Source organism: Sciurus carolinensis, chromosome 2, assembly GCF_902686445.1.
Source record: "Sciurus carolinensis chromosome 2, mSciCar1.2, whole genome shotgun sequence".
In the NCBI taxonomy this organism is placed as follows: Eukaryota; Metazoa; Chordata; class Mammalia; order Rodentia; family Sciuridae; genus Sciurus; species Sciurus carolinensis.
The window spans coordinates 153,651,956-153,669,694 of record NC_062214.1 but is presented as its reverse complement, the minus strand read 5'-3'; the positions used below and the strand labels follow the sequence as shown (position 1 = coordinate 153,669,694).

The window sequence follows — 17,739 nt, the reverse complement described above, 5'->3', positions numbered from 1 at the left end:
AAGAATGTTATTCCCTTTAGTCAATACACCAAAAACACTCTCATTTTAAAAAATGGGATAGATACTAATCCTAAACAAAAGAAAGTACAATTTAAAATGTAGTGGATGGCTTATCAAACAGGAAATACAGCAGGTGAGCAGTTTGGTTTTATGTCTTCCCTCTTTCTGCATTCTAAATGAATGTATTCCATTGTACACTTCGGATGAAGCCATTTCCAGTGTAAGTGTGGGGCACTGACTCGGAATAAATTCCATGGCATAAGGCTGTCCCCAATATTGTAATACAGGTGAAAACAGATTAAAATGAACAACAGGAACAAGCTTTAAGGGATAATAAAAGGCATGTCAAGAAACTGAACCATGTAACTTTTGACAGGTGGGAAGGTAAGATGCCCATTGTTTCCAGTAGCCCCTGCCAGATGCCTAATGGGGAAGAGAGGATGGTAGGACATGCAGATGAGTTATTTGTCTTTCCTAGTACACACCAACTGGCTTTACCTCTTTTTTCCTTTCCACACCAGGAACTCCCTCACACTTGGTTCTATACTGCTGGTTCTAACAGCAGCAAAGCCCATGAATGTCAGAAGTCTGAATCAACACATATTTTCCTTGTGCAAAGGAGGCTTTGTCTTGGGTAATTAAAATAGAATAGAATGCTTCACATTAAGTAAGTTCAGGTAGTGCTGTGTCCATTGATTATTGCATTAATGATGTGGAGTTTGTGAGAAGCCACTTGAAGCCTGTTTTAGCAGGTGGAGAATGAAGGTCCCAATTACTTTTTCCTCTTGTCAAGATTATATAACCTAAAAAAGGAGTTCTAGAAAGTGAAAGTAGCAGGAAGTCTCAGATAAAATGACTTTCTGAAGCAGAAAAGTCATGAAGAGCAGTTTAATGATCTTTTTCTTGATATGGCTAGGAAATTTAAAAAAAGAAATAAACACACACACTCAAAATTAGATACTATACTTTCAAATATCTTTTGCTCACTGTTGGCCTGGGACCCACTACAAGCTGTCCTCCTCCTAACTCACTTCCAAGGGGAAGAAATAAGCTCAACTCCCACAACAAATTCTAGACCTCGATAGCAAGATCAAGAGAGAGTTGAGGATGCCCTTCTCCTGCCACCTGGATTAGGTTAAGAATCAACATCTTCAAGAAAGATCATTCTTCCTAAAAAGAGTGTGACTTTACCCAGTGGAACACAGGAGGATAATCGTCTCAATCAAAAAGCACAATACTTAAACAACAGAAATTTTCATTCAATATGAGGCAATGAGTATTTATTTCTTTTTTACAGATGATAATATTCACTAATGGGAACAGCATCATCCTTAAGAATTAAAATGTGACTAAAATAATCTGACCAGATAAGTATACAGTTAGGCTATATTCTATCAAGAAACATAAAGAAATAAGAGATTTTTTAAATGCTTTGGTATCTTATTTTTGTGCTATTTTTTGCACTGTACTATAATTTATCTGTTTACTTATCTGTACATCCAAGTAGGCTAGAGGTTCTTGAAGAAAAAAACCTAATTCTCTCTCATTCTCTTTTGTATCAGTAACTAGTACAGAATTACCTGGCACATAGGTGGCTATCAAAACTGTAGAATTAGTACTTTCTTGTACAGTAAATAAATCCAGGGGCATATCCAAGTTCACATTCTGCATATTGTCAACAAAACCATTAGAGGAGAAATTGAGATACAAGTACTCAGAAAGCATTATGAATGGAAAAATGTTCTGATCTTGGATGCTTTGAATTAGGGCTGTCTGTAGGTCAGGTTGTTCACTGCACAACATTAACCAGCTAAAAGCATAAAGTGAGACAGAAAATCCAGCCCACACTCCACTTGCCATGCCATGAATCACATCACTCCGTATCTGCTCTTGGGAAGCAATGCCTTTTTTCAAATTGCTATAAAAGCATTGTACACACTGGAGATGGTCCTGATTTAAATAATGACTTGAAATAATCTCTGATAAATTAGATCCCATAAGCAAGAAAAACTGCCCTACCAACCTGATTCCATTGCAAAGGAAACAGTGAGGATTTCTATTCTTGAATTGAGAACACTGAGGTTGGAGGTTGTTTTTCTCTGGATTCACAACACAAGGTGATGGATTTATAAAATAAAATAAAAATTTAAATATAAAAGAACTACATAAGGGAGACTTGGTGCTCAAACTAATGCCAGAAAATGAGTTACAAAATCAGAAATACACAAAAAACTGGAAGTAATCTTTAAAGGTCCTCACTAAAAGGAATTTTCAGAGTTTACCTGGTTCAGTCCTCTTAATTTTACAGATAAGAAAACCAAAAGGATCAAGATTTGCCTGGAATTAGTTAGCAAAGCTGTCTAAAACCTCTTTTCTCACTTTCAATTGAATAATCTTTCTACCACACCTGGATGGACTTGCTATCATTATCAATAAACACTATGCAACCATATGTGGGAAAGGCTGAGACGTACAGACTTGATTCCCATCATAGGCCTTACAATGTGGTTGAGAAAACAGGAAATCTTAAGTATTGAAAGGTAAGCAATAATATGTGGCATATGAAGGGAGGCTGACTCCAGTTTCTGAGTGGGAGTGGTGACAATTTTGGAAATACACCAAGTGACCAAGAAGGTTCAGGTGAGGTTGCAGGTGGGTCTAAAGTCATGCAAGGGAGCATGCAACTTCCGGGGGCCATCTGGAAGCACAGTTGAAGCCTCGGGGTTCATGACCCAAATTGTAAGGATGAGTTGGGGAAAGGCTCACCACAGCTGGGTGGGAACCTTAAAGGCGGGGCCGAAGCAGCTGTGTAGCAAGGCTGTTGATACCGGGACAGGCAGCTGATAAAGCCCAAGGTTAGTGGGTGACCTGAACGGACAGCCAGGAGCAGGGCTCTCGAGACCCGGCTTCCGGGGCGGTGCGCAGAGGCGGGGCGGGGCTGGGACGAGCACCGCCCACGTCTGGTGGCGTCACAATGGGGCGGGCCACCGAGTGCTGCCGCGGCGGCCGCTGGCCTCAAGGGGGCGGAGCCGCCGCCGCCGCAGCACTGTTCTGGATTTGAAAGATTAAAAACTCCGGGTGGAGAGGCCGGCGGCGTTGAATGTGTGGCGGAAGCGCCGGGGGCCACGGCTCGGCTCACAGCCGGGCAGCCGGCAGCGTCTCCACACCATGAATTACCCGGGCCGCGGGTCCCCGCGGAGCACTGAGCATAACGGCCGGGGCAGCGAAACCTGGGAGCTGGGCTCCGATGCGGGGCCGGCGTTCGGCGGCAGCGTCTGCTGCTTCGAGCACCTGCCGGGCGGGGACCCGGGCGATGGCAGCGTGCCCCTAACCCTGCTGCGCGGGGAGCCCGGGCTGCACTTGGCGCCGGACGCCGAGGACCTCAACCACCTGGCGCTGGAGTCCTGCCTCAGTGACGAGAACTATGATTTCAGCTCCGCCGAGTCTGGGTCCTCGCTGCGCTACTACAGCGAGGGCGAGAGCGGCGGCGGCGGCAGCGCCGCGTCGCTGCATCCGCCGCAGCAGGCGCCGCTGGTCGCGACGAACTCGGGGGGCAGTGGGGCGGCGGGAGGGGGTGCTGGGGAGAGGAAACGAATCCGGCCCGGAGGCCCTGCAGCCCGGCACCGCTACGAGGTGGTGACGGAGCTGGGCCCGGAGGAGGTTCGCTGGTTCTACAAGGAAGACAAGAAGACTTGGAAGCCCTTCATCGGCTACGACTCTCTCCGCATCGAGCTTGCCTTCCGGACCCTGCTGCAAGCCACGAGCGCCCGGCCCCAGGCCGAGGGCCGGGATAACCACCATGTGTGTGGCCCGGCTTCCCCGCTGGGCCGGGCCTCCAGCTCCGGAGAGGAAGACGACGAGGACCGCGCCTGCGGCTTCTGCTCGCGCGCGGCGGGGCATGAACCCCAGATGGAGGAGCTGGTGAACATCGAGCCGGTTTGCGTGCGTGGCGGCCTCTACGAGGTGGATGTGACCCAAGGAGAGTGCTACCCAGTGTACTGGAATCGTAAGTAGCAGGCCAAGGTTGGGGCGGAACGAGCTGCCCTGCAGGGCCCGACAAGCACAGGAGCAGGTTATTTGGGAGGCGCGGGAGGCCTGACGTTTGGTCCGGTTAGGATGGAGATTGCTCTGGGAGAGCCGGCAAGTAAAGGAGCTGATGACAAAGCCCAAGCTGTTTAGGGTCAGGAGGAGAGGATTCCACCGGAGGTAGCGTGTCCTGGGTGAGCCGAGTGCTGCTGCCATTCCCTGGAGGTAATCCAGGAACCGGTCCCCAATCCGAAACGTTTTCATTTCGTGATCCTACCAGAGCTTTGCCCACCTGGGCATCTGATTCGGTCTTGTTTACCCCGAATCACCTAGGATTTAAATAGCAGTATATCCTCTGCGGTGGGAAGGTTTGAGAGGATCTGTATGAGAATCAACAGTTCAGTTATGGACACAGCGGGGGAAAAAATTAATCCCTGGCGGGAAAGGAAAGGTGATATATGTTGTTCCCACTGGGTGCGTTCAAGAGAGGTGGAAAGCACTGCGGTAAACAGTTCTGACAATAGGCCCTCGCAATCTCTGGAATACTTTTTTTCTTTTCTTCTAGGTTCTCATTTACATATTTTGATTTTTGCCACTCAGCCTTGAAAAATTACAAGTCCTATGCCTCGGTTTTCTCATCTGTAAAGTGGGGATATTGTAAACGAGAAAATATACCTAAAGGACTTGGAACAGTGCTCAGAACATATGTGTTATATGAGTATAAACAATATTTCTTAGACAACAGCGCAACTAGGCTTATAATTACATTAGGAAGAAGGCGATCAGAAATATCTACCACTGCATGCAGCAAATGTTATATATACAAGGTATAGTAGATATTCAGTAGTAACAGAAGCTTCTGGCAATCAGTAAATTGTAATATATAATATTAATTTTATGGGTCCAATGCCCTAATGAAGTGTTTTTCATTAATTGTCACTACCTTTAGGTTCTCTGTACATCTTATAACATTCTACTTTGTATTAATTATGTGTATTGATGGCTTAGTGTCCTTTCAGTATGTTTAATGGCTTATGGACAGGGTCTGTCACCTTTATCTTTAGGCCTAGTACAGTAGGTATTCAATAACTAGTTATTAGATTACAACCAGTGATTCTGATAATGTTAAAACATTCATTTCTTAAGCAAAAGTTACTAAGACAGCAATTACAACCTGTGCCAAATCACCAAATAAAACTAGCATAATAGGAAATTTCTTACTGCATTAGAAGATGACACTAAAGGCATTTGTTACCATGTTTTTAAGGTCAGATCCTTGGGAAATCTGTTACATCACCCTTTTGATTAGAAGCCCACTAAGCATGAGGTATTCTTGTATTCATTCATGCAATTCTTTCATATTTACCGAACAATTGTATGTGCTAATACAGTACTCCTGTGAAGGTATTAGGAAAAGTAAGAGAAAGAAAACTTCTTACCTTTCAGGGGCTTCCCACTTTGTGTGTCTTTAAGTGACCTAAACATCATTGTAGGTTTTTGTATTGTTTTGTTTTTTTGATTTTGTTTTATTCCTGAAGATGGAACACAAAGACTTAATGGAGCCAGACAGTAGAAGAAAAATGCAGGTCATCCTTGGAGTGGGGACTAGAAACTGAGAAATGAATCTTAGCTTAGATTAAACTCTTAGGATACGCTTTTGACCTTTACTCCATTTCAGTTTTTCATTCTGTGTTCACCTAGAATACTGTATGTTCTTTTGGTTACTGGTAAGATTTGTAATGCTAGTTTGGTGCTTCAGTTTACAAAGTGATTTTTGATATTTATTCTTTCACTGTGTTGGCAAATCAGTGCTAACTTTAAGCATATGAAGAAATGGACTGTGTAAAATTAATGGATTTGCCCAAGGTCACTCAACTAGAAAGTGATAAAGCAGTTCATTAATTCAGTGGAGAATACAGTGAGGTATCCAAAAAGCTTCTGACCCATCCAAGAATGAGGGTGTCAGAAAAACTTCCCAAAGGATGTAGGTTTCAATTGTTAAGTGCTAAAGGATGAATTTAATCAGGTAGAGGAAGCAGAGTGACCCAGGGAAAAGCATTTCATCTAGATAGAGTAGCATATGCAAGGACATAAAGGAATGAAACTGCATGGCATTTTGTGGAAATGAGGGCTGCACCTGCAGGGACCAAGACACACAGGATGGATTTGCGATTTCATCACCCCTGAGGTGGAAACATTTGAGGACTGGTGTTTGTCCTGGGACGGAATGGAGATTGTGAAGCACAGATGGGAGAACACTGCACAGGCTAAATGTGCAGTGCTAAGAAGGAGTTTGGACTTTATTCTGTGAGTCACAGAGATCCAAACAGTTGAAGGTTCTCTGTTACTTAGGTGTGATAAGTCCTATGCAATAGTTGGATTGTAGAGTGGGAACATAATTATTTTTAGAATGCTAGTGTCATAAATTCATTAAGAAATGGTGAGGGCCTACAAAAGTTAACCTGAAGGTGAGGTGAACTGAGGCTTCTCCCATCTTCTTTCCTAAAGCAGATAGCTATTAGGCTGATTTTAGCTTATAAATTACTTTCTTGTTAATTATCATAAGAGCAACACCTACTTTGTCTCCATGTTTGTATTTTCTCAATAGCTCTCTACAAGATTCAACCCCGTGGGTGTTCAAGGTCATACAAGCTAAGTGAAAATATTATAGTATTTTTTGGTCTCCTATTTCTCACAAAATTTCTCACAAAATCCACTAACTTTGTCCTAATTGATTCTTATAAGTGTCTGTATTATATTAGTTGTGACACCTTGGATTCAGTCCCATTGTGGTCTCTTCATCATTTCCTCAAATGGAGGAGGAACTCTTAGGATACTTGAAGCTTTTGACCTTTACTCCATTTCAGTTTTTCATTTTAGCCTTTTTGGGAAATTTTCTGAATAGTGACAATGGAAGGTTAAAAAAAGGCTAAGTTCCTGCATAGAATCCTAGAAGTTCCTGCTCAGATGCTGGTAGGAGTCCATTGGCCACTTAGATTTTGTGTCTTAATTTATCCCACTACCTCTGGATGTCAAGGTGAACAAGTTAACTTAGTCTAAAAGAAAGGAATGAATTTACTCTTCTTTTTGAACTTTACTTGCAAATAAAATTTGAAGTACTTGGGCACACACAAATCAGAAGGGGAATGGAATTTGTCTTCTATAGATAGGAAGTCAATATTATGTATTAAAAATTCAGTTATAGGAAACTTAATTTTGTTTTATCATGTTTAGATTTTCTTCTGGCTGCTTGTGGGCATTTTAGATAAAAACTGATCATTGCTGAGTAATAGCAAAGTGAAGTTGCCTGTTTCCAGTGTTCTTCCTAAAATGCTTATATTCACTTCATAGGCTTGTTTTGAGAATTAGTGTATACAACATTCTTAAAACAGTAATTGGCCCCTAGTATAGTGTTAACTATATCTATGTGGATCTCAACAACTATGCACCTTAGTTAACTAGTTGAGTGCTCAGTTTGTTCTTATTGGCCTACACCTCATCAGAGGTGAAAGAATATAAAGGATATTGTCAAGAAAGTGACCAAAGCATTTAGTAATAACTGAAGACATATGGAACAACATAGATATATTTCACAAACTTAGAAGAGTCTTATAGCAATTCTGATGGCATTGATGTATGCAGCATATACTGCTAGAGAGTATGTAATTCCCATTCAATGATCAAATTAATAAAATTACTTAATTGATCCAAATTGTATATGATTGTGTAGTTTCCAGAAGCAGCCAACTATAAATCACAGGTTTCTCTGTACACTTTCTGGTGTACTTATTTATATAAGGTCTACTTGCCTTGTTGTAATTTTAAGCCATTTTCAGTTTCAGATACTTTAGAAATTAAGCAGTTGTCTTTATGATATATTGAATTGAAGAGAAAATTATATTTCCCACAAAATGAGATAGAAAAAGTAGAGCTTTTCCCCAAAATATATGAGGTTTATTAACTTGGCATAGATGTCACCAGCTATTAATTCATTCAAGAGTGAATAAGAATTCTTTAGTGGCACAGAGCATCGTGGGAAAATAATGGAGTCCAAGTGGGTAGAAAGCACTCTTGATAAGTTTCTGCCTCCGATAAAGCAGAACTGTAAGAAGTAGAGACCAGACATTAATATGCCCGATTTTGAAAAAAGTGTTGGAGACTTTCTCCTACTCTTTTTTTAACTGTCTCAACTCCCTTCTAATCCATACTCGAAATCAGCCTGGACTGCACTGGAACTCTGACTGTTCAAGTTTACAGAACCCTGGCAGAAGCTTCTGAGAACCCATCCCACCTCAGATCAAGTCTGCTGTAGAGGGTGAATTTCAGTGGCCTACTGCAGTAGCACAGGAATGTAAATGGCTAGTAATCAAGATGGAGGACTTAGCTCTACCTGACCAATGCATTCAAGGTTTCTTTTTGCAGTGTGCCATTAGTTTAAAAAATGATCTAATATCACTTATTGATGTGCCTTATTTATGGCTTGAGTGTAATAATGTAATACAAATGCTTTTATAAATATTTAGAGTAATTAGTATGATTTTCTTTCCTCTGTCAACCTCTTCTTTCCTCCTGTACTATTTTGTTATAAAAGAGACTTGTACTCTTTCCTCTTCCAAATTTAATTTCTTGGATCTTTTCTCATCAGTTCCTGTGGTTTGTGTTATGTTGAGATCATTGATGTCTGGAACCCTACAGCTGATCCTTTTTTGTAGAGAACAAGAAAAAGCTGGGTGTGCTGATCAAGGAATCTTTTGAGAGTGATGGGACAGCAAGGGGAGAAGAGTGGGAAGACAGGGAGGGGAAAGAGAATTGGGAAATGTATTCACAGGATACCTAAGATGAAGATTATTGGCTGAAGAGATTGGGAGGTATATAGAATCCCTGATAATTGGGGAATCTAATTTAAGACTTTTATCATTTCATGAGTAGGATGGAATTTAAACTGTACATGTTATCATATCATCTGACAACATTGATAAAAGGTATAGATGCAAAGAACCCTGTCTTTTTTGCCATGGTACATTACCAAAAGCTCAATTAAAATAGAACATATTTTACCGTTCTACTCTTTTGATTCTGCATCTGTAAAGGAAAATTGGCCCACAAGAAAATGTTGAATCACAAATGACTGATTAGTGGGGTGAGAATCTTACGACAGATACTTTTGATGATACCCCTGATTTAGGGAACAAGTGAAATTTAAGATTAAAAAGTCAGAATTGAGACTGGGGTTTTAGCTCAGTGGTAGAGCATTTGCCTAGCATATGTGAGGCACTGGGTTCAATCCTCGGCACCACATATAAATAAAATAAATAAATAAATAAAGGAATTATGTCCACTTACAACTAAAAATATTTTTTAAAAAAATAAGAATTGCCTGTGCCAGAGAAGCTGTAGACATAGAAAAACTGATATGATCATATAGAAGTAATTCTATTTTAATATTGCTTTACAGTTTTACCAGATTGCCAGTAAGGATAAATTATGTTTATTAATGTTTATCCTGTTTTATTATATTAAGTTGTCTCTAGATAATCTTTATAATCATTGTTCTTGTACATTCAAATAAGCTCTGTTGATTGACTGTCAGGACGAGCCCCTGTAAATGGAAATTACATTGTTGTTGATTCTTCTGTATCCCAATACCTCAGATAGTTGGAAATCTTGAGAAATGTAAGTTCCATCTGAATAGTGGATGCGTTTCCAAATAGTTGTAAGTTAAGATTTTATGTGCTAGAATATAATTTTAACTATTTTGATTACAAATCTCTTACTAATTCTCTCTTTAGCTGCTTCTCAGTGTATCATTATTCTGAACACTGATGGAAAATAGTCCTTGAGACACATGATAATGGGACAAAGAAGTAGATGAACTATACTAAAACCTAAGATTTCTAACCTACATGCTGTGAACGTGCTGCTCAGCAACTTCATATGATGCACAGGGAACAGAATTGGAATTATTTCTGAACCTTAGTGTAGTCATAGTTAAATGCAGTCTCACTCATATTTTACTACTTAATAAAAACTGTTAACTTTTGGTTCAAATTTTATTGCCTGAACCCTTTTTCTCATTCTATAGAATTTACTTCTAGTTAGGCCCAGGGTATCCCTGATTCACCCTCCTAGACTTGCATGTGTTTTCACCTTCCTACAAGTTTATGATTTAGAAAACAGTCTTTGCTTCAAATCAAAGACAATCATCAGAGAGTATCCTTCAAAGTAAACCAGAGAGATTGTTGAGCACCACTCAAACTAAGAACAACACCAGGGTAGTTGTCAAGCACTGTCTGTCGTACCTGCTCTTCCAGTATGACTGTCCAGTGCTAGAATGAACCTTTACTGTATGGATAGCATTAACTGAGGCAAGGGTACATGTCTGTAGGTCTATGACCAAATGCTTGCCTTTGCTCAACATTCTCATTGTACAGCCAACCACTGATACACTTATGTTAAATTAAGTATAAGTTACCCATTTCCTACTCTTAGTCTTTCACTAGAAAAAATTGGGACCTTATATTTTAGAGGATCTTTTTAGATATAGTTGCAGTTTATTCTTTAAGCTGTTTACATTTAACCTGTTTTGTTTTGTGTAAACTACATTATTATATTTTCTTTGGTGGGGAGGGTATAATTCTACTTTATAGCGAGTACCCCAGTTCTGAATGCAGGATTGACTTGGAATTCTGATTTCCTGGCATGTCTGTCTTTTAAGGAAAGATCTACAACCCACCAAAGAATGTGGTAGGCCACACCAAAAGAGTGGACCTGTTTACATTTGTTTTTAAATTACCTTTCACCCTACCACAGCTCATCAGGTTTCCTCTCTGATGCCTCCATTCAGTTATAACCAGCTTTTCTAGAAGAAGCAGCGTTGAGTAGTAGTTAAGAATGTGTAAAAGGGCCATGGGAGCCAGACCATTTGGGCCCAGGTCCCAGCTCTACCATATACTGTTTGACCTCAGACAACTTAAATTCTCTGTGCCTTAGTTTCTTCTTCTGTAAAATGCAGATAATAGGATCTACCTCTTAAAATTATTTAGTAAATGAGTTAAAACATCTAAAGAACTTGAAATATACCATGATGAATATATTTTAAGTTCTATATAACTGTTAGCTATTACTGTTTCTCCATTTTCCTGCTTTTTCTGTGACTCTAGATTTATACCCTACGTGACACACTTGACTCTCTTGTTTTCATTTGCAGTCTCTTTCTTGACATTGCATCTTCTGGACCTGCTATCCTGGTAATCACCTCTCAAATAGGCAGAGCCCTGGAGCCCCCTGTAACTGTCATATGTCCCTGTGAGAAGCTGTGATTTTTGCCTGGTCTCTCAGGCCCCAGAAAGAACTGTGCTAACTTCAGTCTGACTGACTTGGCTCTCAGAGAAATTTACCTGTCATTCTCTTGTGAATCTACTGCCTGTGGGAAAGAGGGATTCTTTCCTGTTAAAACATTCTAAATTCTTGAGCATCTACTTTTTTTTTCCCCATTTTAGTATGTATCCTGTCACCAAATATGGGAGAAACTGACTTCACCCCCCAAGCTCATGTAGATCATCTCTACCACCTACCAGGATTTTTGATACAATTGAGAACTTTACAGTTTTCTAAAAGACTGCTCAGTTTTCAGCTGAGGCAGAGCCAGTAGTGTTCTTGGCTTTCTGCCATGCTGGCAAGGGGAAAATGGCCCACAACAATCCCTCACAGTGCAGGAGACCTCAGCAGGCTTCGATGATTTCTCCTAACTGACCTGCCACTGAATGGAGAATGACAGGGACAGCAGCTAGGCTCTGGCTACTAGTATAAGATGTGATTTGAAATAATCTCGAATCTACCATTAATTAGTCCGGGGATTTGAGGTAGCTATCCCTTCCCCAGCCTTGGCAATAAAAGCAGTGTGTGTTCAGCAAACAGATCTTTGTTGTCAAATTGCTTTAGTTTGAATCTTTGATTTACTGTAGTTCTATGACTTTGAACAAGTTAGTCTCTCTGTGGCCTAGTTTCTCCTTTGCTGATGGGCATTACTCCTTCTCCACAAGTATTATCAAGATAATTATGATTACTATTAAGACTCAGTTGGGATGGTCTTGCTAAGTGTTCTAGGCTGGCCTGAAACTTGCCGTCTTCCTGCCTTAGCCTTGTGAGAAGCTGGGAGTGGGATGTGCCACCATGCCCAGCTCAGCTGCCAATTTTTAAGAACTTTTTATGAGCGATTTTTGCATCACTTTTGAAAGGTATTTGTGCAGGGTTTTATAATCCTAGGCTGACATTTTTTTTGTTTCCTTTAGAACTTTAAATATGTCGCTCCATTGCCTTTCATTTGTATAGTTTCTTTTTTTTTAATTTGTATGGTTTCTGATGAGAAGTTTGCTGTTATTTTTATCTTTGTTCTTTGGGGTGTCAGCATTCTTATTCCCGGGTTCTCCTCCATTTATTAAAGACTTCTAGCAGTTTTATTATAATGTGTCTTAGTGAGGTTTTCTTCATGTTTCATCTGGGTAGTATTTGTTGAGATTCTAGGAACTTGGGATTTGTAGTTTTCTTCAGATTTGTAAAATGTTGGCACTCTGTGTGTTATCGTTTGGCGTGAGAATATCCCTCACATGTGAGACAGACAGTGCAAGAAGGTTCAGAGAAGAAATGATTGGGTTTTAAATCCATAATTTAATCCCCTCATAAGGATTAACTAAGTGAAGTGGTAGGGTGTGACTGGAGGAGGTGGGAATTGGGGTGTGACTTTGGGCATCTATTTGGATCAGCGAGGGGACTCTGTCTCTCTACTGCTTGATCACCATGATCAAGCTGCTTCCCTCTCCACACTTTTCCTCCATGATGTCCTGCCTCACCTCCAGCCTTCAGGAATGGAGCCAACTTTCTATGGACTAAGCCCTCTGAATCCATGAGCCCTCAAATAAACTTTTCCTCCTTTGCAGTAGTTCTGGTTGGGTCCTTTAGTCACACTATCGAAGAAAGTTGACTAAAACACTGTGATTTTTCCTTTCTTCTGTGTGTGTTTCATTTTAGATAGTTTCTATTATGTGTTATGTGTTTCTATTATTATGTTTCTGTTATGTGTTGTTGAATGAATATGTCCTGTTGCTATATTATGAGCTTAAAGAATTTTGCTGACTTTCTGCAATGTCTCATATACTGTTGATGTCATTGCTTTTTCATTTTTATATTGTATTTTCCATCTCTAGAAGTTCAGTTTGGGTCTTTGTTTTTTTCATGGGGTTTTTTTGTTTGTTTTTTGGATTTTTTTTTCTTAACTCTAGATAGTGTAATGGTTGTTTTAACATATTTTTCTGCTAATTTTACCATCTCAGTGTGTTTCTGTTGACTTCTCTATGGATATTGGCTGAATTTTGTAGTTTGAATAGTTCAGGTATTCTTTGGATTTCGTAGGAATCATTTAGTATTGTCGAGCTTTGATTAATTAAGTGACTTTGCATTAGTTTGATCTTTTCAAGACTTTCTTTTAACCTTTGGTAGGTCAGAGCAACTTTTGATATGGGAGTGATATATCCCCACTACAGCAGAACTTTTCAGAGGACATTCGTAAATTCCTTGTGGATTAGTTCTTTGTATTCTAACTAATTGGAACATAAACTATTTCTAGCCCTATATGGGCCCTGGAAATGTCCTTCCTATACCTTTTCTAGTGCTTTTTTTCCCCCATGGCTTCAGGAATTTTTCTCCTGTGTGTGTATGAATGGTACTTAGCCAAAGACTTTGAAGGAGACTCTTCTTGAGATCTCCAGCATTATATGCCCCTCTAATTTCTAAAATTTTGCCTCATAAATTCTGACCATTTTTTCCTTCCTCAACTTTGAGTCATTTTACAACTCAACAAGATTGCTGGGTTTCATTGGGTTACCTCTGCACCATAATCTGGAAATCCTCTCCAGCACTAAGCATAGACAGCGATGGGAATCCTCTTAGTGATCACTGTCCAATCTGCCAGTTGTACAATATCTGAAAATCGTCGTTTCATATATTTTGTTTTTTCTAATTGCTTGAGGTGGGATAGTAAATCCAGAACGTGTTACTTAACGTTCAGAAACGTGTCCTTCCAATTTGGCAAGTTCATTTACTCTCCATATTTGTCTTTTTACTTCTCTATTAGGCACAATGCAGTACTCTTATATACTACATGCCTTCCTGCCCAGGAATGTTGGAATGGAGAACAGTAACATCTTTAGTGAGCTGATATACATAAGTGGCTAATTGCCAGAGTACAATTGAAATGTCTTGTGTAACTGTTTTTATGTACTACAGTGTAGAAATAATTGTTAGAATTTTATATGAAACTGTTTGCTAATGGCTCTTTTTTACCTGTGGCCTAATAGAACCAATTGTTACATATTTAACTTCATATGTTCCTAAAATGGACTGAGTGTAACTTCCCAAAAGTTCTTGTGTTGAAGTGCTAACCTTCAAGATGATGTTACTGGGTGGGGAGAGGGCTTTGGGACGTGATTATGTTGTGAGGTCAGCATCCTTCTGAAAGGAATCAGTGCTGTTACCAGGAAGCCTGAGGGAGCTTGTTTGCCCCTTCTGCCATCTGAGGACACAGCAAGAAGATGCTGTCTTTGAGTCATAAAGCAGGTCCTCACCAAACACTGAATCTGTCAGTTCCTAGACCTTAGACCTCCCACTCTCCAGAACTGCTGAAAAACATAAATTTCTGTTGTTTAGAAGCCACCCAGTTTATGGTATTTTGTTGTAGCAGCCTGAGTGGACTAAGACAGCTTCTTTTTCAGTCTTTGTTTCTTATAACTCAATGTAAAAACAGACTCTTACAGATCTGTTTTCACATCAGAGGACCTGCGTTTTACTAATACCATCAGGAAGTAAATCAGCACTGGATCACTTGGCCATCACAATGTGTCCATAGAGTCTCCTCTTCAAGTCTTATCATATATAGGATTCTTGGTTCTCGGGGCCTGCTTCTTCATTTGTCCTAGCATGAGGTTTTCATTTGGGAATTTTGAAAGAGATGGTAGGAAAAATGGGGTTTGGTTAAACCAAGTGGCTAAGGCTTCCAAATGACTAGTCGTTCCCCACTACCCACTTTGGTACAAGTGATTGAACCCAGAAGCATTCTACCACTGAAGTACATCCCCAGCCCTTTGCTTTTTATTTTGAGATAGGGTCTCCCTCAATCGCAGAGGTTGGCCTCAAACTTGGAATCTTTCTGCCTCAGCCTCCTGAGTAGCCAGGATTATAGTTGTGGACCACCACACCAGACCAGAAGGCTATTCTTGGTATAGCCATGTTTAACTGCTGCATGTGGTTTTAGAAACTTTAAAACATACTCCATATTCAGAGTAATGCCATAATATGATATGAGATTTTAGAGTTTACCCAGTACTTTCACATTATTTTATTAAACCCATTGTTGCCCCTCTGTGAGACAATAGCTTCATGTTACACATGATAACACTGAGGCTCAGAGAAGTTAAAAGAGATGGAGCTGGAATTATAGCAGAGGCTTCTGTCCTTAACTAGTTCTCTTCCTGCTTTGTAATGTCTATGACCTCACAATTTACACCATCAGAGCAGATATGAAGGCTAGGTTGCCAGCAGTTCCTAACATCCCAATTATTTTGTAACCTATATAAGTATTGTCCTACTTTATTACCAGTTATTCCACATATTTGATGGTTTTCTAAATATATTCTTCAAATTTATTATTTTAGGAATGTCTTATGTTTTCTTCTGATTTTTGCATATGTTTAAGCTTTGCATCTGTGCTTTACTCATTAGCATTCTGAATTTGACTATACAAATCTTTCTTTTCTCTTTTCCTCTTGTTCCTCTTTCTTAAAAATTGTTTTGGTTTTTCTTTTGATTTCTACTCAGTTTCAAGCTTAATTTTTGAGGTGATTTTTTTCATTTATAGTTAATCCTCCAGTAGAGTAATCATTTTGACATTCTGTCATTTGCCATCTGTCTAATATACTTTTCTAGCATTATTTTGTTTCAATACATTTTTAAAAAATCTTAATTCAACAGATATTCATCTGGTATGTACTAGGTTAAAAAAGAAGGGTGGAAGTGATCACCTCTACCTCAAATGAAAAGCTCTTAAGAGAAAATTATGCTTGACATGAGTCGTAAAGAAGGGCGTTACATAAGACTGAGGGAATGGTAGGTGTAAAAGCATGAAGTCCTGAAAGAGGCAAGTGCGTTCAGAGGTTCTGTTTGGAAGTGCATTAGGAGTAAGATAGAAAAGGATAGAAGAAGGAAACTAGATAGATAGGGACTGGAATTTTATCCTGTGAGATAGGACTATAAAAAGGTGATGAGGTTAAAATGAGGCTGTTAGGATGGATCCTGATCTACCCTAATGCAGTCTGGACTGATATGCTGGTAAGGGGAGGAAATTTGGATACCCAAAGGAAAAACCATGAGAGGATACAGGGAGATGGTGACCATCTATTAGGAGAGAGGTCTCATGAGAAATTAAACCTACAACACCTTGATCTTGAACTTCTAGACGCCAATTATGAGAAAATTAATTTCTTTTGTGTAAACCACCCCTAGTCAGTAGCATTTTGTTATGACAGCCCTAGCAAACTGTTACATACATAGTAAACCAATTAATTTTACAGTTACACTATTGAAGAAAATGCATGTAGGTTTAAAAACCCTTATAGCTATATTTCCTTTTTTAATTTTTTTGATATATTTATTTTTTTAAGTGTCGACGGGCCTTTATTTTATTTATTTGTATGTGGTGCTGAGAATTGAACCCAGTGCCTCACACATGCTAGGCAAGTGCTCTACCCCTGAGCTACAACCCCAGCTGTATTTCTTAAAAGACTAAGTGTTTGAGGTTTAATTTTATTGTTCAGAATTTCTTACCTCTGTGAAATATGTTTGAAGTTGGTCAGTGGAAATATTGTCTTTAACCTAGACATGCCTTAGTATTCTTAGTGTGATTGTTACTTTTAGATATGACCCAAGGTATATTTTAAGAAGTATTTATTTCGTAAAATAGAATTTTATATAATTGCTAACTCTAACTCAACTTTATAGTTATTATATTGTAGCCAAGCTAAATAATGGTTAGGATAGTAACTATTTGGTTATTTTTGCCTGAGCAAGTAAGTATTCAGGTATTTCAATGTAAGGTAATATTTTGATATTTAGTTCCTAATTTACTTCCTTTCATTTCATTTACCAATTAAATAATTATTAATTCTCTACTTAATATATTTTTATCTTAGTCACCTAAGTACTATCAGTTTATTATTTTAATTACTTATTTTATTAAGATAGATTTCAAACATATGAAAAGAACAACATAACCAATAATCAGTAATCCTTCAACTGTCTTAAATATTAAAATTTACAGATATAATCAAAATCTCCTCTGTGAACCTTCCCATTTCCTATTCTTTAATACAGATGTAACTACCACCCTTACTACTATTCCCACTGGCACTTTTTGCTTGTTTTAACTTTATATATACAGTGCCATACTGCTGGTATCCTTCTGTAACTTGGTTTTTGGTTCTGAGATAAGTTTTTGAGATTTATCCATGCTGACACATCTAACTCCAGATACTTGTTTTTATTATGCCTAGTACTCTTCCATTGCATAAATATATCAGTTTTATTTTCCTTTTTGCACATTTTACTTGTTTGGAATTTTTTGCTATTATAAACATTGTCGTAGTAAACATTCTTATATCTCTTCTT

At 39.2% G+C, this 17,739-nt stretch overlaps 1 protein-coding gene across 7 annotated transcripts in view; it reads left to right on the top strand.

Moving 5' to 3' along the window:
* The first annotated feature begins 3,035 nt into the window (after nt 1-3,035).
* The window catches only part of Ddhd1 (DDHD domain containing 1), a 76,013-nt gene continuing 61,309 nt past the window's right edge, over nt 3,036-17,739 (top strand). For all 7 annotated transcript variants that reach the window (XM_047539463.1, XM_047539461.1, XM_047539458.1 and 4 more), the window contains exon 1: nt 3,036-4,006. In XM_047539463.1, coding sequence (XP_047395419.1) covers nt 3,169-4,006 — 838 coding nt within the window. In that variant the 5' untranslated portion in view covers nt 3,036-3,168. The remainder of the gene's footprint in view (nt 4,007-17,739) is intronic.